At 42.0% G+C, this 24,411-nt stretch overlaps 1 protein-coding gene across 2 annotated transcripts in view; it reads left to right on the top strand.

Annotated features, from left to right (window-relative positions):
- Nucleotides 1–24,411, top strand: part of gbf1 (golgi brefeldin A resistant guanine nucleotide exchange factor 1) — a 128,440-nt gene that overhangs the window by 99,497 nt on the left and 4,532 nt on the right. Inside the window, exons 30-39 of one of the 2 annotated variants that reach the window (XM_038737531.1) lie at nucleotides 1,712–1,937; nucleotides 2,395–2,552; nucleotides 5,940–6,189; nucleotides 9,063–9,265; nucleotides 12,379–12,529; nucleotides 19,992–20,122; nucleotides 20,320–20,421; nucleotides 21,538–21,651; nucleotides 22,751–22,928; nucleotides 23,102–23,284. In XM_038737531.1, the coding sequence (XP_038593459.1) occupies nucleotides 1,712–1,937; nucleotides 2,395–2,552; nucleotides 5,940–6,189; nucleotides 9,063–9,265; nucleotides 12,379–12,529; nucleotides 19,992–20,122; nucleotides 20,320–20,421; nucleotides 21,538–21,651; nucleotides 22,751–22,928; nucleotides 23,102–23,284 (1,696 nt within the window). Of the gene's footprint in view, nucleotides 1–1,711; nucleotides 1,938–2,394; nucleotides 2,553–5,939; nucleotides 6,190–9,062; nucleotides 9,278–12,378; nucleotides 12,530–19,991; nucleotides 20,123–20,319; nucleotides 20,422–21,537; nucleotides 21,652–22,750; nucleotides 22,929–23,101; nucleotides 23,285–24,411 lie in introns of both variants that reach the window. The other variant, XM_038737530.1, reaches the window with a different exon arrangement.

Genomic DNA, 24,411 nt, shown 5'->3' with positions numbered 1-24,411 from the left:
AAACAGCCCTCACTCGATCCAACTTATGTTGGCCAGTTTCTCTTTTACCATTTTTATCCAAAACTATCGAACGGGCAGTATTCAAACAGGTCTCAGAATTCCTCTCAAGGAATGACCTCCTAGATCCATATCGGTCTGGTTTTAAGAGTGGCAACTCTACTGGCTCTTTTGTCCGTAACAGAAGCCTTAAGGTCAGCTAAAGCTGCAGCCCAGTCCTCGGTTCTTATCCTGCTTGACCTATCAGCTGCCTTTGACACAGTCAATCAAATGATCCTCCTATCCGCACTCTCAGCAATGTGCATCTCAAGTAAAGCACTCCTGTGGTTCGAATCCTATCTCTCGGGGTGTTCCTACAATGTTTTGTGGCAAGGACAATTATCCTCCTCCCATTGCCTCTCCACAGGGTTACCCCAAGGCTCAGTGCTAGGGCCCCTTCTCTTCTCAATTCACACCACCTCGCTGGGGCCAATCATTCGCTTGCACGGCTTCTCTTACCACTGCTACACAGACGATACGCAACTCTACCTATCCTTCCCGCCAGGCAAGCCTCGGCGCGGATCACGGACTGTCTCTCGGGCATATATGCATGGATGAAGGCTTGCCACCTTCAACTAAACCTCTCTAAGACTGAACTCTTGGTTATTCCAGCCAAACAATCTATCCACCATAACATCAAACTTCAAATTGGCTCCTCAAACATCACTCCAACAAGGGTGGTGAGAAACTTGGATGTCATGATTGATGACCAGCTGTCCTTTTCAGACCATGTTGCTACTGTCTCTCAGTCGTGCCGCTTTGCGCTATATAACATCAGAAAAATCAGGCCCTACCCAGAAGCTGGGTGGCAGCTTCTGGTACAGGCCATGGTTACCTCTCGCCTCGACTACTGCAATGCCTTCTTAGTGGGTCTTCCAGCTTGTGTGGTGCAACCCCTACAAATGGTTCAGAACGCAGAAGCGCGTCTGGTTTTTGATCAGCCCAAAAGGACGCATGTCACTCCATTGCTGTGTAACCTCCACTGGCTACCCGTGGCCTCCAGAATCAGGTTCAAGTCACTAATGCTTGCATACATAGTGACTACTGGGTCTGCACCCATCTACTTAAACTCCATAATACAAGTTTACGTTCCTTCTCGGCCACTACGCTTCTCCAACGAACGCCGCCTGGTTCTGCCATCCCTTCACACAAAGCAATCCCAGTCCCGGCTGTTCTCACCTGTGACACCACGATGGTGGAACGAGCTACCACATGCCATCAGAGCAGGGGCGTCCCTCTCTAACTTCAAGAACCTCTTGAAAACTCATCTCTTCCGAGAACACTTCCTCTTATAACACTTCTAACTCCTAACATCTAACATGCACTTCCTGTGCTCTTCTTCCTCTATCCCCTACAATTACCTCTTATTGATTGCACTTTTTGTTAACTCCAACTTCTTTCCCTAGGTATTTACCCCATTGATGCAATATGTTCCATTAGCGCTTACTAGCATTTATTGCTGCTTTTATTAATATGTATTGTCAGTTGCAGATCTTGTGCTGTATTTTATGCTATGTTAATGCTTGTATGTTGTTCCTCAAATGTAAGTCGCTTTGGATAAAAGCGTCTGCCAAATGAGTAAATGTAATATAAAGCCTCACGTGTCCAACACTGACCACGTATTCTGTTTTCTTTTGGTTGCCATGATGTTCTGTGTCTTCCTGTTCCCCCGCAGGTTCTCCTCTCTTTGCGTCGCCTGCTGATGATGAAACCTCATGTCTTGTCCCGGGTCAGCAGGGAGGTGGCCTACGGCCTTCATGAGCTGTTGAAGACTAACGCAGCCAACATCCACTGCACAGACGACTGGTACACACTCTTCTCCCTTCTGGAGTGCATCGGCGCCGGAGTAAAACCTCCTGCCTCTTTCCAGCTCACCTCCATCACTACCGACAATGACACAGGTTTAGTATTTCTGTCAGAATCTTGACGTGGGTCAGGTTGGCAACACCTGGTGATTTTACACTGATGAGCCCATATTAAACTTAGGACAAGCCCATTATCGGTAATAATGAATTCTTCATATTAAAATATGGATTTTTTTCTCTTGATGCATTTCCTTCAGCTCTTTACAGTTTAGTTTATGTTTAGGTGCATGTCATCCCCTGAAAGATTTGGAAAGGATTTGAAAAATACCTTTGAATTGTAAGAGGAGCTTGCTTTAAAGTGATTGTCCCAAAAGTTGTTCAAAGTTGTTGTTTTTGATGTAAGACAAGCTGTTAAACGTTCACCAAACAACAACTAGAGAATAAACTGAGAATGAAAAAGTGACATTATTTAAAAACAGATTTTTGTCTTACTAGTTTTCAGTTATTCAAAGTTAACAGTTTTAGATTGTTTTGGCCTGCTTTGTGTCTCCAGGAGCCCAGTCAGATAGTGAGCTGTCATCTCATCATCCCAGTGAAGTGAGTGTAGACCGTGGCTACACATCTGACTCAGAAGTCTACACTGAGCACAGCAAGTCCAGGATCCCTCGCTCCACAACAGACGTGGATGTAGCAAGCAGTGGATGGCTCATGGTCAGCTGAGACACACGCACATCCTCACACATGAATGAATACTCGGGGCGTCAACTACGTGGCACCCAGCAGCCCCACCCCCCCTCACTACGACATCTCTCCATACCTGAATGCATGTGTATAGGTCCTGTTTGTGCATGTGTGTATTTCGGACCTGTGTGTATAATAATAACAGAGTGAAAACATTGAATTTCCCCTGTCGTCGTCTTCTACTTCCTTGGCGCCCCCCCTACTTTTATCTAAGAAAAGCCGAGCCCCCCAACAGCTGACAAAACATGCACACAGAAAAAGATGATGTAATTACTTACCAATAGCGAACAAATGGAGTCAAATGACACCTCAATGCCAGCTCTTGGTTGGCCTTCACCAACAATCTCCTGGTTTCTTGGTATTGTTTAACACCAAGAAAAGGGGTTAATAAGGTGTAATATTTACAAAAAATAGGCCTACAGCTTGCATATGTTTTCAACATATACTCTACTTGGGTGGGCCGGACAGGTATAGTTGCACCTGCCAAAGTATATTTGGCAACCAGCTTTAGCATTTTGCAGAGAAACTGGGAGGGAGAGGTTATCTGGTATTATGTCGACGGACATGCAGCAAATGTTACATTACGGAGCGACAGTGAACACACCACTGCAGATGTCACTCACTAACATTGAGTTTCACTTTTGATCCACATGCGGCACACTTGAAAACTCAGTCACTGGTGAGTTTATTAAACAAACACGGCGACTTTATGAAACGTACTGCTGATGGAGAAAGTCAGCTGAGACACATACAGGCAGAGAGAGGCAAAAAGAGGCGGACCCAGCCTGCGTGTTTGCCGTGAGAGACCAGAGATGCAGGCTAGGTGTGTGAGTGTGTGGAGAAGAGCAGAGGAGCAGATTCAAGTAAATAAACACTAAACTATAAGGTGGAAAATGACATACATTAACCTACTGTTAATACAAATAGCCTACAATATACACCGCTACCGAGCCCACCCTCCACCGGCCGCGGAGGATCGTGGTTTGCGATTTTGGTTGGTTTGAAGGGACATCCTTCAAGTCAGGGTGTGCTGCATCCGTGTATTCGTTGTGCGTTCTGTCATTTTGAAGGGAGTTAAGCACAGCCGTTGAATAGTACATCTCAGTATGAAGCATGTCTCTTCCTTTTGCCAGTTGGTGGTGCTATCACTATGATTGGATTATAGGTGCGTTTGACTTCATGCTGCGCAGCACTGACATAATGTGATGCATGCTGGACTTAACATATAAGGTATGCTGGTTAGAAATTGTGTGTGCCGGCGCTGCAAAACGTGACATTAAAACCTCGCGGGAGCAAGGCGGCTGCAGGCAGAGTCTTGCTTTTCCCTGACTGAAGTTGGAACCATACTTTTGCCTGGCAATTTCCTTTGCAAATGGCGCAAGATCAGTCATTGATCTCAGCTCACAGTAAGCTTACGCAGATAGAATGTGTCCAACTTGACGGAGCCGTTTTTATTCCCCGCCCCTGCAGTCACCTGCAGCTCACGTTAGACTATCAAGTCGGCAAAGTCAGCCGCCGTCATCTCGAACACACCTATTGTCATGTAGATGTCTTCAGGGCGGGACTTGAAGTTAACACAGCACATATCACACAGGTGAAGTGGGGAAATATCTGACAGTGTGTGGTTGATGTGTCAGTTACTTATTCAATTCAAAGTGTGGAGCATATATTCCTCACTATGGACATTTTGGTCCTTAAGGTGCTATGTTGGGTAAAAACATGATCGATGGACGTTTTTTGTCCCTAAGGCTCCACGTGGGGTAAATGAAGGGACCAAAACAAAGTTTGAAACATGTCCTTTCCTGATGGCAGTAAGTGTCGCTATCACTATGACTGGATATTGACATGTAATCGGGCTAAAAACCGTGTAGTGTGAACTAGGCTTAAGTCTCTTAGGGGTTGACATGTGATTTTGGGACAGATCTGACCATGTTTAGTCCATTTACATGCTCCTTCCTTTTTCATGGCAAATCATCAAAATTGAACGCCACGCCATGGACACACCGTTTAATCAATCGAAAAAAGCAATTTACCATCACAAGGCCCGTAAGGACAGGCTGTCCACATTTGAAGTCCATCGGGTTAAAGCTGTAGAAGGAGTTTGTACAGTAGTACGGTACCTATAAATGGAGGAAGATCAGACATTCAATTCAATATGGCTGACTTCCTGTTGGGTTTAGCATATGGCTCCAAGAGACTTTTCTTTGAGTCCCAGCATTCTACATGTGCTTACAAAATTTGGTAGCTCTAGGTGTAACAGACAGCTGGGGCTGCTCCTTTGAAATCTTGTAGGGGGCGCTATAGACCAGTTTTTCCACACACATGCCCCATGACAACAGAAAACACCCATTCTGATGTCTGTGCAAAGTTTTGTGAGATTTCAAGGCATCCTAAGATTCTCAAAATACAGCTTCCTGTTTCATGGTGAATAATGTGTTGCCATGGCAACACCATTTGACATTAACTCACAAGCTTGACAACCTTACATCATCTAGGTCTTAAGGCTTTTTTGAGACAGTTTTGAGCCAAATTGGATTATCCTGCTAGGAGGAGTACCGCAACAAATAAAACATGTTGCCAGTAGGTGGCGCTTTCAGTACGACTGGATATTGGCATGTAGATGTCTTCGGGGTGGGACTCTTCTCAAATGTGAAGTTTGGGGCCGATCTGACCACGTTCAGGCTATTTACACATTATTTCCTTTTTCATGGCGAATCATCAAAATTGACTCCCACGCCATGGACACCCTGTTTGATCAATCAAAAAAAGCTTTGCAATTTAACATCGCAAGGCTCTTGGGATGGCACAGCCTACATTTGAAGTCAATCTGATCAAATCCCTAGGAGGAGTTCGTGAAAATACGGAGGGTGTAAATGGAAAATCCTCACACATTCAGTCCAATATGGCTGACTTCCTGTTGGGTTTAGGGTATGGCTCCAAAAAATTTGTCATTTAGCTGATGCTTTTATCCAAAGTGACTTACAATTGCTATATGTGTCAAAGGTTGCACGCCTCTGGAGCAACGAGGGGTTAAGTGTCTTGCTCAGGGACACACTGGTGGACATGTTACATTGGGAATCAAAGCCAGGTCTCCCACACCGGAGGCATGGGTCTTATCCACTGTTCCCTTTATCACATATAAACCAAATTTTAACATTAACAATAAATGTTATTTCTATAGAACATTTGAAAATAAAAACAAAGTCAAGAGGTGGTTATATGAAGGTAAAATACGTTACAAAAAAATCTATAAAGACCTGTATTTTCTCATGTCCTATTTTTAACAATACTGTATAATATAAAATATTGCATTGGTGTTTGATCAAGTCCTGATCCTGTGATTTTTTTTTTTTCCAGGTTGGGAAAGATGACTTGGAGACAAGTAAGATCCCTCCAGTAAGCTCTAAAGCTCACCTGAATCACCCTTTGGTCAACCAGTACAGTCTGACGCTGGGCCAGGACCTGGGCCAGCACGACACCAAGTCTCTCATCAAGTGTGTGGAAACGCTGTCTTTCGTAGTGCGCGACGCTGCCCATGTCACCCCTGACAACTTTGAACTGTGTGTTAGAGCTATACGAGTGTTTGTGGAGGCCAGCCTCAATGGAGGTGAGACACTGAAATACATTTTTAACTTCATAGGAGCTACTTAAAAGACCTAGATCTAATAAGTACTTCAGAGACTAAGATGATAGATGACCAAAAAGATGACCACAGATGTGTAGTACATCAGGCTCTAAGCACTAGTGTGTCCACTCAGCCTGCTTCTCCACTGAAAACTTGTTTCTGCTTGCCTAATTAAAGGGGTACTCCAGTGATTTAGTATTGCATGTCCATGAAATTGGGGGATTTGTGAGAGTAATTATAAATCAAAATCAAGTTGTGGGCTTAAAAATGTGCAGTTTCCTTCAGAGCCACAGACGACACAAGTCACGAGTAAACTGATCCTGATGTGTAATTAAGTCCTTAATTCAAATGTATATTTCATTGCTTGACCATGTTGACATGGTATGGAGTATAAGCAACCTGTAAACACAATAATGACAAGACAATGTTACAGAAATCATCGATTTGTCATTCTCTCTCTACTTTCCTTAAAACTGCAGTATTTTCAGTTTCTAATGGTTTGCACAAGTTGTTCCAGGCCAGAGAACTATCTGAGAAAGAGTAGCAGCATGTAGAAACTTTTGATTTAAACCACAGTGATCCGATACCCACCACTGTGACACATACATGTGTTTTTTTCTCCTTCATGTTTCCACCTCAGTGTCCTGGCCTACATTCTTCTTCTTCCTCTCTCTGTCCTTTATCCTCCTTGTCGTCTGCCCATCAAACCTCATCTTCCTGTTTTCCATTTATGCCTCCTTGGGCTGTGTATGGTCTATAGTAAGACAGGGATTAGGTTTGAGAAATTGTAGTTGTGCATTTGAACTTTGGCATAGCTGATGGCCTATTAATTTCCTCCTGGCACTTCAGGCCACTGGATACATGCTGTCAGCAGAGCTTTACACAGACCAACAAAAGCGATGGGTCGATCAAAGCACAGGGCTGAGGATGGCGTTAATCTGTATGAGATACTAATAGAAAGTGCAAAACCTGTTATTACTCTATTGAGCTTTTGTAGAAGGACTTCATAATGTTTTGTTAAAGGTGGTTTCAAGATAAATGGAATGTTTTGGACATGGCCCACAGCTCCGTGGTTGTTTTGAGGATCAGGCCATCTTCGGTGTAATTAGTTCACAAGCTTTTTTGGCATGATAATGGACAATACCACATAACACAAGGGAATGGGCAACAGCTGCATGCCAGTAAGAACAGGCTGTAGTGAACACATTCTGTTTGATGTTTGTTATTACCATTACTGAGTCTTTTGTTACAGATCCAAGTGAAGACTAAAGAAAGAATCAAAGTTTAAACATTATAGTTGGATCGCTTATGTGAGGCTAAAACATATCTACCATGTAACACATGGTGCTGGGGGCGGTTCACCTACTCTGCACAGGAAAAAACTAGACACTGACCGAGAGCAGTACCACTTTGATCTGCTACAGAAAGTCCAATGAAATGCACAGTGCCAATAGAGCTACAACGATTAATCGATTAGTCAGTTGAAAGAAAATGAATCAAACTATTTTTTAGGCAAAAATGTGAAACATTTGCTGGTTTCATCTTGTTAAATGTGAGGAATTGCTGCTATATTTTGTCATTTATGGTAGTGAAATGAAGAATCTTTGGCTTTTGGATTGTTGGTTGGACAAATAAAGCAACATCAAGACGCCACTTTGTGCTATGGAAAATTGAAATGAGCATTTTTCACAGTTTCCTGAAATTTTATAGACTAAATGATTAATCAATGAATCATGAAAATAATTGACAGATTAATCAATAATTAAAATAATTGTTATTTTCAACCCTAGGTGCTCCCAGTGCTTTTCCTCCCCAGTCAAAGAGGTGGTATTCTGCTCATTTTCAGGTTCAAAATCCTATTTAGGGGTTATACCAGAACAGGTTTACATGGTTTAATTTTCAAAAAAAAATTTGTCATACTGCACATTGCTGCAGCTCCTCTTTTCACCCTGTGTTGAATGCTTCGTTTTAGCTATGGAGTGATACATCTTGTCTCTACATCATCTTTGTTGGAAAAATTCCTAGTTAAGGACTGCTAGCCAATCAGAAGCAGAAAAGGGCAGGTCAGCGAAAGGCTGGTAATAGCCAATCAGAAGCAGAGAAAGGCGGGTCAGCGAAAAGACGGTAAACAGCTTCGATTCAGCTGTAGGCTACATGTTGCCGACCAGGTTGGCAATTTGGACTGGAGCAAGAGTTTCAGAGTGGTGAGTTATTAATCTGTAACAAAAGTATCTTTCATCCATAAAGTTTTAACTGAGCTCTGTCTCTACATCACAGTAACAACTTTATGTCCACTGACTGCCTGGAGGGTAGCTAGTGTTTGGAAGGGAGAGGAGAGGTGTGCTGCAGCTCAGTGTTTTTCCACTGGTGTTTTTGAGGGCGTGTCAGACTAATCGCTCGGTGAGCATTATGACACGTGTTTACTTGTGAAGTCACAAGAAAGGGAAGTAAAGGCTGGACTACAAACGAGCTGTTTTCAGGCAGTTCAGAGCAGAGTTTTCTGTGGGAGATGGGAACTCCCTTTGGGCTGGACTTTGGGCTTTTTCACTTTGCAAACCTGTTACATGCACAAAAAAGATATATAACTCAATAAAGGAGAGGGAAAAAGCCAAAAACCATAATACCACCTCTTTAACAGACCTCACCTCAGTTAAACATGTTGGGGAACACTTGAAATCACAAAAGATTAGTGATGCTTTTGCAACGATAGAAGAATGTAGATTCTCAAATGTTGCCTGATCTTGAACAGTCAGTGCCACAGTTCTGGCAATCAACGGACATATCAAATCATTTCATGGGTCACCTTAAGTGGGCATCCCTCAAACCCCCAAAAACCAAGACTACTTCTGCCTTAGGTTACCGCAACCATGACAAAAAGAAGAGCCACAAGTACGATAAGTCCAGGATGAGGAAGAAGGCAGGGGGAAGGGAGAAGGAGGCTGGAGGTGGCACAAGGCGAGGTGGCAGCCGGGCGTCCAGCCAGCGTCCATCACGTTCCCACAGCGACGACGAGGAGGACGAGGGGGTCCCGGCCAGCTACCATACTGTGTCATTACAGGTTAGTCAGGACGTAAGTACAGCAGCACTCTTTACCCTTCTACCTTATGTTGATTTGAGTCCAGTGTCTGTTTCTTATTCAGTGTACAGTAGGTTCTAGGTGTTTGGGTAAACGTTGTTCAGGATACAGTGATTGTGGCATCAAGATGTTTTTGGGAACCCATGGCTTTGGCTCCCAGAGGGACATTTAGGATGGTTGTAACTTTATACGATGACTATAACGAAAAGGTTGCACAGTGACACTACAGCTGTCATGTGGAACAAAGTAGCATTTAGAATCTTGTTAGTATTTGAGCAAGACATTACACCTCTCCTGGTAGTATCCCAGTTATCCTGTGTTTCTGGTTGGGTGTTGGCTTGGGTGGTAATGTAAGATTAAAGCATAATACTAGTGTATTTTTTTCCCCACACTGTTTCTAAACTACTGTTTCCTTTTCCATGTCACTGTTCAAAATGTTAGCCAGGACTGCAGAGGCAAACCTCAATATACTGTGAATTTAACTCTAACTGTAAAAGGGTCAATGACATATAAAGCTTATAAAAATGTATTTTTTAAAAGTATTTTCAAAAAGGATATAATTTATATTTTTTAAATTAGAACAATGTGTATAAACAAGTTTTATTTGTTAAATAACATTTCAAAGTGTTTAAATACAATTGTTTTACTTTTTTTTACTTCACAGCCCAAACAATTTCGCGCAACCAAATATTTGTAACAATATGTAAAATGTATTTTCCTACTATTCATTCTAAGTTATAGCTTTGGCAAGTATTCCCTAGAGTGTCTATAGGCTTAAGAAATTACTTGTGCTTTTGTATTTACAATTATCTAAGATTATTGCATTCTAGAGGCCAATTATTTAGTATCTTTAGCATCCAATTTTACATTTATTGATGGAAAAATAAGTATACAAAAATACAAATTAACGTTTTTAATACAGTATCCATAATCATCATTGTTTTAAACCATATGTTCGCTGTTATTTATCAGTTTAAATCAATATTTTAGCTGGTCGCACCTATTGACAATTCAGTTGCGCCACCTGACAACATATTAGTAATGACAGCGAATATACTGAAAAATTGCAATTTTCTTTCAAGTACAAAAAAGGTGTTTTAGTCAACAGTCTCTATTGAAGTAATGAACTGATTAAAAACAGGATACATGATATCACATTCAGTTAAAACAACTAGGCTACAGTGCAGTGGATACACTGTATCAAGTTGTAATCGAACAACAATATTTTTAATGTTCCTCTCCCTGTGCTTTCACTGGTTTTGCTTCCACTGTTGCCTCACTTTTTGCTGTTCTGTTCTGGACCGCTGGCTAATTGGGAGTTTCATAGTTTTCCCTCTATCTTCCTCCTCAGAAATCTATAAATAGGGATGTTTGATCACTTTTTTTGCCCCTGATCCGAGTCATTTAATATTTAGTATCTGCCAATTCCAAGTCCCGATCAGATACTTGTATTTTACTAGATAGTACAGTTGCACAGTGTACACATCAGGATGGAATTAAATTTCTCTATCCTTAAAAGTATCCTCGTGTTGCTTTGGGGCAGCTTTGGATTGAGTTACCTGAGTGAACTCACTGTTTAGTGTTGTGTTTAATGTCTGTTTAGTGTTCATTTTTTAGGTGCCTTATTAAATTGGTAGTAATGAATGCAGCTCCTTTGAAGCTAGTAAACACAATCTATTCTCATGAAAGAGAGTGTAAAACATTCTTAATTTAAAACAAATTTTTAAATTTTAACTATCAATCCAAACATTAGTCACTTTAGAATAACTTTCCTTGCAGTTGCGCCACCTGACATACTGGTTGCACCACCTGACTTTACAACTTATTTCCAATGAAACGGGCCTATAGTATGAAACTTGTATTAACTTTTTTTGATAGCAAGTTCATACATATATTGTTTTGATTAAATAAATGGTTTTATGATAAATTAATCATTTTCAAGTTGGTTGTACCACCTGACATGGAAAGTGAACCAGTCTGACTATAAATTAAACAGGTATTTTTATCATTATTTGAAAGGGATTTACAAACCTTTTCACTCAGACATAAAGGTTAATTGGGGTCCTCTGGATGATGCAATAACCTGTTACTGTTAATAAATTTTCACTTAGGAATAAATGCCCCATGCTTATGGTTGTGCCACCCTGACAATTGAAAACATGCAAATTGCTGGACAGAAGTTTTTCAATTATCTCTATTGGTACTTCTAAAATTTGGTTTATTTGAAAGGTTTAAAACATAACATACCTGACATTTGGGGAGTTTTAGATGCCAGAACATAAAATAATATATATCATTATAATGTTGTGAAAATGTATTCACACAAAATGGGTTTTGTAGAATAAAGTGATATATGTCGTGAATTGATTAAAATTATTTTAACAGAAAAGAATTCACTCGGACACAAAAAATGCTTGTCATGTCATTGATGTCAAGTACTGCTGTATATGAAGGGTGGAAGGCAGTTCTTTGTAATGGCATCATGGTGACAAACATTGAGGTTGTTAGTATATGGACTGAGCTATATGTTTAGTCCATATGTTTATATATTTCTTATATATTTGTATATTTGGATTCAAAGGAAAAATTAAACTGACATGAAATCTACATGCTTGTATTTGCATTTGTTGGGCAGCATACAGTATTACACCAGTGTAATCCTTTAATTTGTGTTGTGGGGGAACATGACAGTGCTGTGAATCTTTTATTTTCCCTTTCTACACAAACACACAGACAAAGCACTCCTTTTTCTACTCTACAGTATATGATCTGGTTGAGAGATCCGTATACTCTGTATATCCTCCTCTGGTGATAATGAAACATCCTCTCATAAGTTTCTTGAAAATGTAAATTAATCTTGTGGAAGCTATTCTTCATTTATAACTGACATGGATTTAAAGTACTTTTTTAAGACATGATCATCTTTTTAAAAGAGGGTTGTTTTCCATATATATCCAGTATTCATTTTGCTTCATTTGTCACTGTGGCATCATTGCACACCGTTTGCAACAACATTTAGTTTTGTACTGTAGATATACTTCCAGCCATATTTCCTGTTATTGTTAACACTGGTGTTGGTGTGTGTGACTGTGCAGCTTTTAGACCTGATGCACACACTGCACACCCGGGCTGCCAGCATCTACAGCTCCTGGGCAGAGGAGCAGCGCCATCTGGAGGCTGCAGGCAGGAAGATTGAGGCCGACTCCCAGACTCTGTGGACCAGTTGCTGGTGCCCGCTGCTGCAAGGTAGGCCCTTACCACAACACACATCTAAAACAGCTCTTGGAAATTGTACCTTAATTAAGCTTATAATGATCATTTTATGATGAGACATTGTAACTTTTGATGCTGTACTACTTTGTAGTGTTTTATAGGGTTGGGCGATGTCTACAAAATTTCCATTGGACAATGTCCAAAGAAGGTTAAAGTCAAGGCCAGCTGGACTTAGTTGAATATTCTAGTATAAATTATGGAAAAAGACAAGTTCTGTGTCTTTTAGGTGACTTTATAAAATGTACTGCTGATGGAGAAAATGGAGTGGGGGGGGGGGCGCAGAGGACAGAGAGAGGCGGGACAAGCCGGTGTGTTTACCTGAGGTGTAGGCCTCTTGTGTGTCTGAGTGTGGGGAGAAGAGAATTCTGAGGAAAGTGCGAAGCATATTTAAAATTTATAATAATAATGTTTGTGGTGATTAAGACCTGCTTTCACATGGCGATATTATGTGAAAATTTTTTATTTTTTTTGCCAGGAGGCAGTGTTTTTACAATTTCGATGCCTGCTCAACGTCATGATGTCTGTCAGCCATCGCTGATGGCATCGTCTATCAGCCCAACCCTAGTGTTTTACTGAAGTGCATTATATTGGACAAAATACCAAAAATCTAATAATAATTTATTATTAATAACAGAATAATGCAGGTTCACTTTAGTAGTACAGTTGGGGTCCTTTCCTAAACACATTCCAGACCCTGTAAAGGCTTGACTTTTAGGTGCAGCTTTACTACACTGCACACTCTTTACCCATTCTAGTGCATGCTTTTGGTGTGACAGTGAGCATATACAGTGCATCTTGAAAGTATTCACAGCCAATTCTACAAACCATTTCCCATAATGACAATGTGAAAAAAGTTTGTTTGAAATCTTTGCAAATGTATTCAAAATATAAAACGAAGAAAGCACTTGTACATAACTATTCATAGCCATGACACTCAAAATTGAGTTCAGGTGCATCCTGTTTCCACTGATCATCCTTGAGATGTTTCTACAACTTGAATGGATTCCATCTGTGGTAAATTCAGTTGATTGGACATGATTTTGAAAGGCACACACCTGTCAGAGCACAAACCAAGCCATGAAGTCTAAAGAATTGTTTGTAGACCTTCGGGACAGGATTGTATCAAGGCACAGATCTGGGGAAGGGTACAGAAAAATTTCTGCAGCATTGAAGGTCCCAATGAGCTCAGCGGCCTCCATCATCTGTAAATGGAAGAACTTCGGAACCACCAGGACTCTTACTAGAGCTGGCCGCCCGGACATACTGAGCGATCGGGGGACCTCAGGGCCTTAGTCAGGGAGGTGACCAAGAACCCGATGGTCACTCTGATAGAGCTCCAGCATGTCTCTGTGGAGAGAGGAGAACCTTCCAGAAGAACAACCATCTCTGCAGCACTCCATGAGTCAGGCCTGTATGGTAGAGTGGCCAGATGGAAGCCCCTCCTTAGTAAAAGGCACATGATCTGCCCGCCTACAGTTTGCCAAAAGGCACCTAAAGGACTCTCCGTCAGTCCATCAGAAACAAAATTCTGTGGTCTGATGAAACAAAGATTAAACTCCTGGCAAGCGTTGGAGTCTGGAGGATGTCTGGAGGAAATCAGGCACGACTCATCACCTGGTCAATACCATCCCTAAACTGAAGCATGGTGGTGGCAGCATCGTGCTGTGGGGATGTTGTTCAGCAGCAGGAAATGGGAGACTAGTCAGGATCGAAGGGAAAGAAGAATGCAACAATGTACAGAGACATCCTTAATGAAAACCTGCTCCAGAGCGCACTGGACCTCAGACTGGGGAGAAGGTTCATCTTCAGCAGTATAGAGAACACATATATACACACTATAAACAAAAACAGTATAGACAGATTGAGACAATAGTGCAATGAGCAGAGTGCAAAGGATGCAGGAGTAAAATTATTATCGTTATTATGTACATGAGATGGTGGATGAGATATACAGGTATACATGTACTCATGTACACTGTGTGATGGAGCATAGTGCAAAGGATGCTGGAATAAATAAGTGTTATGTGCAGGTGTTATGTTCATGCGGTAGGTAGATTTGGTATAAACTATATTAGGGCTGACCCTGAATAGTCGGAAGATTTGATGCTGATTGATGCTGCAGCCTGATTCGACTGTCAATCTCACAGTCGAAGCTTTGCAGCAAAACAAGGTTCATGCCATTTTGGCTATATGGGGTGCTCAAAGTCTGATTTTACATAGAACTACCGGTTTCTGGTAAGTTAATTTACAGCCTATTACAATACATTTAACATTTAATCCCATAAATAAACGTGAAAAAAAAACTTTCAATAAATGTTATAATAAAAGAAAAATAAAATAAAAGTGCGTGAATAAATCCAAAATTGTAACCCTAACCCTGGGTTGTCAGTGCGCATGTGTAGGCGTAGCATGTATGTGTGTAGTGACAGTGGAGGAACAGACGGCTGTAGAGACGGAGCCCCGGCTTCACCAGTGTTACCACCACTAATGAACCACACAAAGAATATTATATTGTTTTTAAATAGCCGGCTACTTGAAATAGACCCGCAAGGAACCGCAACATGCTTGCAGTTGTCGTCAGCACGGCATCCATGCACGGAAATTAAGTTACACTGACTAATGAATAGAGACTGCAGTGCTGCAGACTTCACAATTCTGATTCGACTATGTAAATCCTTAGTCGCAGTGATGTTTCCTGCCCGTTTCCTGACTCTGGAAAAGTATAAGTCCTGAATGGAGGGCAGGTTGGCACCGATGATCTTTTCTGCAGTCCAGACTGTCCGTTGTAGTCTGCTCCTGTCCTTTTTGGTGGCAGATCCAAACCAGACAGTGATGGAAGTCCAGAGCACAGACTGGATGATAGCTGTGTAAAAGTGGATCAGCAGGGCGGGTTGAGCTTCCTGAGCTGGCACAGCTCCTCCTGAAGTCCACGGTCATCTCCACAGTTTTGTGCGTGTTAAGCCCCAGCCTCACCAGCTGACTCCTGTCAGTCAGGAAGGTTGTGATCCACTGATAGGTGGAGGATGGCACAGTGAACTGACTGAGTTTGGTGCTGCGGATGTCCGGGACGATGGTGTTGAACGCCAAACTGAAGTCCACGAACAGGATCCTTGCATATGTCCCTGGAGTGTCGAGGTGTCACAGGATGTAATGCAGTCCAAGTCGAACCTGATTGAACATCTCTGCAGAGATCTGAAAATGGCTGTGCACCGACGCTCCCCATCCAACCTGATGGAGCTTGAGAGGTCCCGCAAAGAAGAATGGGAGCAACTGCCCAAAAATAGGTGTGCCAAACTTGTAGCATCATACTCGAAAAGTTTTGAGTTCTGTAATTGGTGCCAGTGGTTCTTCCAACAAATTATTGTACAAAGGCTGTGAATACATAAGTGCTTTGCAAAGATTTCAAACAAACTTCTTCTGTGTTGTCATTACGGGGTATTGTTTGTAGAATTTTGAAAATAATGAATTTAATCTATTTTGGAATAATGCTGTTACATAACAAAATGTGGAAAAAGTGAAGCGCTAATATCTAATACACTAGCAGTGATTGGGGAAGGATTATTTTATGTATTTTTATTTACCTAGGTACATTGGTGCTAGCTGCTGTTTATGTATACTAGAGCTTCAACCATTCGATAGTAATTAAGAGCGAATAATCGAAGCTTGCCCCCCCCCCCCCCCCTCACTGCGGAGCTCAGCGGTCCTGTTATGGCGATTGTTTAAACGTGTGTTGATAAGCATGCTATAATTTCAGGAGCTACAGCTATGTATTTAATAGATAGAAGCAGAACAGCAGCAGAAGAATGCCCAATAAGTTCTGCTGAGTGAGGGGGGGATCGGATGGGGGAGAGATAGCGGCGGCAAGTCTGTGTGCATGTGTGAGAGAGAGAGAGAGAGCGCTCTGTTTATTTATTCTCATAGCTAGGCTAACTGAGTGATTATTACCAAATCTTTGTTTTTAATTTGTTATGGCAGTTGGCAGACCCAAGTGCAGGACTAAGAAAGGGAGAAATATTTATTGCAGGTTGCAAGGATCAGATATTGAGCAGCGGAAGAGCGAGGCAGAGTGAAAATAGGTGCGTGCTGAATGGGGATGGTGGCTGCTGTACAGAGCAGGGGGAACCGTAGCTGAGAGTCCAGAGTGAGAGAGTCTGATCTGAGCAGGTCCAGAGCAGACTCCGGGAATAGTGGGGGTCCGGGCGGAGAGCCTAATATAGGCCTAATTAGGCTTACTTAAATGCGTTCATTGTGTAGCTGTTTGTTTCCAGCCTACAGTTTACTGATTTAATTTTAAAATGTAGGAAATTTGACTGTTTTGATCTATAATGAGATTAAGCAATTGTAAAATTAATAAACGCCATAACTTCCACACTACTGCTGTCACCACTCAGTTTAAAGTGCTACCACACAGCTGAGGGCTTCATTTAGTTTTCCCTTTGATGTGAATTGGAGCATTGCGTTCACTGCTGTCGGCGGAGGTCAGGCGCGAAAAAAACCCTCAATAATCGAATCTCATAATTGAAAATCCAATGTGTACCCAACGGTTGAATATTCGGGTCCAGCCCTAATGTATAACCATGTTCATTTCATATTTCGGTAATGAACATTCAGCTTTCCACTAGGGGTGGGGGGAAAAAATCGATACAGCATAGTATCGTGATATTTGCCATGGCAATACTATATCGAGACACGGACACCGATTGCAGATGGGAGTTTTAACTTTTTGTTACTAGAATAATAAAATCTATTGCTTTTTTAGTCCACTAGAAAACTTAACAGGAACATATAGAGGACTTAAAAAGTGATATGAACAAACAGAGAAATGTATCTTTTTAGATAAACAGATGTTGACAAAGTTTGACTTTAGCGACCTAATTGGAAATTGGAAAAAGGTAATAAATTGTTATATATCTCAATATATTTAAAATCGCAATAAAATCGAATCGCAACATAAATATCGTGATAATATCATATCGTGGGGCCTCTGGTGATTCCCACCCCTACTTTACACTTTTGGTACACTGGAAAATCTTCAATAAAAAGATCTTTGTTAAAAAAAAAAAGAATATCACTGTGGGAGCGGCTGTGGCTCAGGAGGTGGAGCGGGTTGTCCGTTAATCGGAAGGTCGGCGGTTCAATCCCTGGGTCCCCCTGGTTGCGTGTCGAAGTGTCCTTGGGCAAGATACTGATACGGCGGCTATATATGAGTGTGAATGCTAGTTTCCGTTTGAGCACTTAGGCTCAGTGTATGAATGTGTGTGACTGGTGAATGCAGATGTAGTGTAAAAGCGCTTTGAGTGGTCGAAAAGACTAGAAAGGCGCTATACAAGTACGGAGCATTTATATTTACATTGAGGCAAACCTTTGTCACACATCATTGGATGTGCCGAAAATTCAATAATTTCAGCAATCGAGGATGTACAGGCAATATTCTTTGATTTTTTTTAAGTGTTAGCAAAATTGTTGTAATAAGCCAAGTAAATTAACAAATTATTACCAAACTTAATGCATCAACTGAGTAGTGACCCTACATCATGCAAATCCATGCAGCCAATTCACCCTTCACTAAGCCGTGTGCTAATAGTGTTGATCCTTAATGTCGTTGTCCTTTGTCTCAATCGTCAGGTGATGGGGTGGTTCACTTTTACTCTGAGATCGGTAACCTTCAAATGTATAATGCAAACTCTCCTGTCTGCTTCTTTCTGAAATCTCTCCAGGGAGTGCAGTTATAAACAGTGGCAGCACCACGATAAGTCCTACAGGCCCAACAGCTTGTCGGACTTAGAAACAGTAACAAAGGGTGGCATGGCTTCGCGAAGGGTCAAATTACTTGCTAGTACCGAGTTGGACCCTTCAGAACTGCCTTAATTCTTTGTGGCATACTTTAAATAAGGTGTTGGAAACATTCCTCAGAGACTTTGGTATTGCCAATAGCTAATTGTCAATAGCTGCAGATTTGGCGACTACACATCGACAAATTATGCCAATCTCCCATTCCACCACATCCTAAAGGTGCTCTATTGGGTTGAGATCTGATGACTGTGGAGGCCACTGGAGTACAGTGAACTCATTGTCGTGTTCAAGAAACCAGTTTGAGATGATTTGAGCTCTGTGACATGGTGCATTATCCTGCTGGAAGTAGCCATCTGAAGATGGGTACACTGTCTTGATAAAAGGGATGGACATGATCAGCAACAAGGCTGTCACGTTTAAACAATGCTCAATTGATACTAAGGGGCCCAAAGAGTGCCAAGAAAACATCCCTCACACCATTACACCACCATGACCAGCCTGAACCGTTGATACAAGGCAGGATGGATCCATGCTTTCATGTTGTTTACACCAAATTCTGACCCTACCATCTGAATGTTGCAGCTAAAATTGAGACTCATCAGACCAGGCAACGTTTTTCCAATCTTCTATTGTCCAATTTTGGTGAGCCTGTGCGAATTGTAGCCTCAGATTCATGTTCTTGGCTGACACGAGTGGCACCCAGTGTGTGTGTTCAGAGATGATATTCTGCATACCTCGATTGTAACGATTGTATTTGAGTTACTGTTGTCTTTCTGTCATCTCAAACCAGTCTGCCCATTCTACTCTGACCTCTGACGTCAAGAAGATATTTTTGTCCACATAACTGTCACTCACTGGATATTTTCTCTTATTCGGACCATTCTCTGCATGAAAATCCCAGTAGATCAGCAGCTTCTGAAATACTTAGTCTGCCACCAACAAGCATGCCACGTTCAAAGTCAATTAAATCCCTTTCTTCCCCTTTCTGATGCTCAGTTTCAACTTCAGCAAGTTGTCTTGACCACATCTACATGATTGGCTGAATAGCTATTTGTGTTAACAAGCAATTGGTTTAGATGTACCTAATAAAGTTGCCAATGAGTGAACATTTGTCACATTTGTGGCGCTCCCTAGTGACACAACATCCAGGACTGCTCAGCAAAGCATGGACCTAACATATACCTCAGACCTACATATCGGACCTATAGCTTAAGCCAATTGTGATTTACAAATTGTTGTGTAAATGGAACTTAAAGACAGGTTTAAAATGTTTAATTGCAGACCCATATAGAATATCAAAAGTACTTTTTCCTGGATTGGTCCAGATATACTATGTCAAATTTTCAATGCCGGTTGCTCAACAGATTTAGACAAAATGGCTTTAAATATATCCAGATGCAAATGACACTGACTAACATGAAAAGAATTGTCTCGACCCACAGCATCTCCAGGGAAAATTTTGTTTCTGAGACTTACCATTCAAAAGTTATAGGCCAAACATGAATTCCTTGTTATAGCACCACCGTCTGGCCAGTCTGTCTTCTCTTCTTACTCCATTCTTCATCCCATGTTGAATAACAGGCTTTAAGGCAGTTTGAATTTCCCCTATGGCTCATGACTAATATATGGTTGCCCCCTGCAGGCATTGCTTGGCTGTGCTGTGATGCCAGGCGACAGGTTCGTATGCAGGCCCTCACCTACCTCCAGAGGGCCCTGCTCGTTCACGATCTGCAGACACTTGACGCAGCTGAGTGGGAATCCTGCTTTAATAAGGTAAGAAAGAAGAGGAGAAGCTACATGTTTCCATTTACTATCAAATCCTCTAGCTGGTTATATTGCACAGAGCAGGATTGAGAACATGTGCAATTTCAGAACTTTGGTTCTTGTGTTCTTTTAAAATCAGCAATTTTCCTCAAAAATAAAAGATTTCCAGAGCCCGCTGATGTAGTGTGTGTGGTGTGTGTTTACAGGTGCTCTTCCCCCTGTTAACTAAGCTGCTTGACAACATCAGCCCAGCAGATGTGGGCGGTATGGAGGAGACCAGAATGAGAGCCTGCACACTCTTGTCAAAGGTTCAAAGCAACACACACCACAGCACACACTAAAGGCAGCGAGAAATCATGTCAAATATATGTATAAGGAACAGTTTCACATCAGTAGATCATTTGGATGTTTTTCACAGTTGTGAAACATTTGGTATTTGACCATAGACACACGAAAGCTTGATATTTTGTAAATAGCCTCTCCATGAAAACCCAGGCAAAGATAGGCAAAATACATTAAAATCTATTTTGATACAAGATTCAAAATACATTTAAAAAATCGATTCAAGTAATAATCTTATTTTTTTCTGTCAAAGTATTGTTTCATCTCACTGCTGGAGATGTTGACTGGCTGTTGCAGTGAGAAGAGTATCCCTACTGGATAGTAAGCTCTCGGGCGGGGTCCAAAGTGAGCACTCACCATACACTAGTAAAAAAATTATGTTGGCGAATAAAATAAATGAGGAACTACCTGCTTCAAAGAATCTGGTAGTTCATGCCAGTGACATGCCTCTTCAGCAAGCCTGTGCAAGTGAGTGGGAACACTGTCCAACTGGCAGTGTATCAGTTTGAAAAAATACAGAACCAAAATATTTTGATAAAAATACCAAACTATCTCTATCAAGTTCAAATACAAATGACAAATTACTATTTTGTATTTTAAATGTTAGAACAGTATATTCATACATGAGAAACTTTGTTAGTCATATCTTAACAATGGAAAACCTGAGCCCTCAGAAGTCCCTAGTTCTACCCACTTACCTAAACCACTAATTTAGTAGTGAAAATGAAGGGGAAGTCATACTGTAGATTAATTAACCTGAAAGTATCTCTTTAAAGTTTAATTTAGAATAAGAAATTTGGATAATAGCTTTTAAATTGCCTTCAAAATAAATAGGTCAAACAAGACCTGTTTGAAGTCTGATTTGCCACTGCATATTGTCCTTGTCCTTGTACTGCAATATGCGCCATTGCATCTATTATAATACTGTATCAAGTGAAGTCCCTCCAGTCTTATATCTGAGCACTTGTGGTAGAAAAGAAAACGTTAATGTAGCAAACAGGAATAATAAGCAGTTGTTCCTGCTAAGTGAGGTCACCTGCCAGCAGCTGTGGCTGATGTGTGATTGGTTTCCATTTGTCCAGGTTTTCCTCCAGCACCTCTCTCCTCTGCTGTCCCTGCCTACCTTTGCTGCCCTCTGGCTCACCATTTTGGATTTCATGGACAAGTACATGCATGCAGGATCCAGTGACTTACTGGTGAGGATGGTGACATAGCTGATGGTGGTAATACTAACAGACTGCTAGCTGACCAGCATTTATTTATATGTCCATATCAGTCTCCACCTAATATGATGCAAATACTGTGAGGAGCTTATCTGTAGGATCAGGTTCAGGGCAGACCCTGGAATGACTTGACAGGTTGATGTAAATGGAATATGGCTGCATTTCTACCTGTTTGTATCAGCCTTTCACACTCATCATGGACTCTGTATGTAATCTGTCCTGAAGAGGTCCTGACAGGCAAGACAGAACAAACGATTCTGGTGATCCATTCTCCAAGTCTGATCTTAGTAGTTCTCTCTCCTGGGTTTATGGCTTAAGAACAGGTGGAGGAAAAGGTTTTGGCAGGGAAATTCATTTTATGTTTGTTGTTGTAATACTCATTTTAGCCACAAGAGGCCGAAGTGCACAACTACCCCTGACTAAAAGCATTTTAACAAATAATTTCTCCTTCCACTCCAGACACAAGGTACATATATTGTGTAGCAGTTAACTCTGAGCTTCTGCCGTGGGTAAACAGCACAGTTGTCAGAGCGGAATCCAGTCTGACTACGGGAATTTGTCCAAAAGTTGCAGCGCTGCTCCACCTCTCTCCTCCACTGTTCCCTGTAGCTCAGCAGCTGTCTGTCAGCCAGCGGAGATTTACTTCCTCCACTCTGCCTGGTCCAAACAACGCTCTGAAGCCATCTGCGATGTCCGGCCAATCTCAATCTCAATCTCAATCTCAGTCTCAATCCCATGCAGAGTTGCATGACTCAGCGTCACGCAACTCTGCCTTTGAGTTGCCGGCAGCACTTCCTCTGCACCACCCAACAGGAAATTAGGTCCTCCAAAATAAACAAAGTTTAACCTGCCAAACCTTTTTCACATATGGAAACAGGTGAAGTGGAACTCTTAGAAAGATTATCCTGGAGAAACCTTTTTTTTCACCTGTTCTTAAGTCCCAGAAACAGGAGAGAAACCCTGAGATCAGACTTAGAAAATGGATGACCAGAATTATTTTTCTCTTGCGAGGTCTGGGCCTGATTGGCTTCCTGGCCTTGCTAATGTCCTGCCTCTGCATTTATATGTGTAGCTGGAAGCAATCCCTGAGTCTCTGAAGAACATGCTGCTGGTGATGGACACAGCGGGGATCTTCCACAGCGCGGACTCCAGGACAGGATACTCAGACTTGTGGGAAATCACCTGGGAACGAATCGTCTGCTTCCTGCCTCACCTGAGGGATGAGCTATTCAAACAGACCGTCATAACAGGTACGCAGCAGACCTGCGGTGGGTGAGGAATATCACTGAACGGTCTAGACATCACAAAGTTGGTCTGAAGAGATGAACGGCTCGATGTAATGCCATGGCAACGTGTGTATTAGTTTGTTGTGGTACCAGGACCTTTGACGCTGGTGTTTCTCATAAATCATCCTTGTTTTTAGATCCAGTGCCCAGTCCTCCAGCAGAGACCGGGCAGCCTGCACCACCAGCAAGCCAGCCTCTATCCCCTCAATTGGGTCCACCACCTACCCAGCCGTCCTCCCCAGTCCCAATCAGCCCTGCAGAGACACAGACCCCCAGCAGGCCAGCATCACCCGAGAAGCCCCAGTCAGCCAGTGCCAAAGGTACAAAACCTGAAGGTTCCCTGTCTCAGCACATGGAAGAAACATTTAGACTACAACACGAGACCAAACATGTTAACCACATATCAAGTTCTTAAGTGCAATGTATACTTCTGCGTAGCCTCTGCGTAGCCCCGTAGCCTACGCCGTCGCCTGACGTACACCTCCTCAAAAATGTAACTACACATCGAGTCGACGCAGACCGTAAGCTCTGTGATTGGTTGGCTGGGTAGACTCGCAATGCCTCCGAGCGGACCGGAAGTACCCCGCGCTTTGAAGTAACTTTTAGTAGCGGTAACACAGTGAATCAATATATTTGACCGTCGCAACCCGAGCGAAATGACTCGTTTCATTATCAGAATGTGATCCATTCGGTTGGTAACATTTGAAAAGGCTACACCAGCCGCACGTTTACAATTTTACCCCCATTTACCTTAGTGGAGGGCTAAACCGTAAGTTAGCCTGCTCAGCCGGCAAAAGTCAACACAGTGGACGCTGTAGCGCTACTGCCGACTAGTGTTTGGGGATGTAATTGCAGAATGACGGACACACCTACGCACAAGTATAAATGGGCCTTTAGCCAGCGGCTTGGGTTCCAGTCTTACCGCCCTTTGCTGCACATTATCTCTCAAACATACAATATAATAAAATAAAACATTTTGCACTCCAAGTGCAACATGTTTTTTTATAGAATAATTTTTACTTACCCTAGTAAAAATTTTTAAAAATTCTTCTTTTGGAATATACATAATAACGTGTAATTCACAGATAGATCCTTTCAGTTTCAGTCCTACAGCTGCACATCTGGCTTTTGATCAGCCCAAAAGGACTCCATTACTCAGTGACCTCCACTGGCTCCCCGTGGCCTCCAGAATCAAATTCAAGTCACTAATGCTGCATACAGAGTGACTACTGGGTCTGCACCCATCTACCTAAACTAAATAATACAAGTTTACGTTCCTTCTCGGCCGCTACGCTACTCCAACGAACACCGCCTTACTCTGCCATCCCTTCACATAAGGCAATCCCAGTCCCGGCTGTTCTCATCTGTGACACCACGATGGTGGAATGAGCTACCACATGCCATCAGAGCAGGGGTGTATAAAACATATAAAACAGAGCTTACTTCC

This window comes from Micropterus salmoides, unplaced genomic scaffold (assembly GCF_014851395.1).
Source record: "Micropterus salmoides isolate LMB-PRFRI ecotype aquatic unplaced genomic scaffold, ASM1485139v1 Ms_hic_scaffold_22, whole genome shotgun sequence".
Classification (NCBI taxonomy): Eukaryota; Metazoa; Chordata; class Actinopteri; order Centrarchiformes; family Centrarchidae; genus Micropterus; species Micropterus salmoides.
Note: the sequence above shows the minus strand (reverse complement) of the source record. Positions and strands in the feature narration are given on the sequence as shown.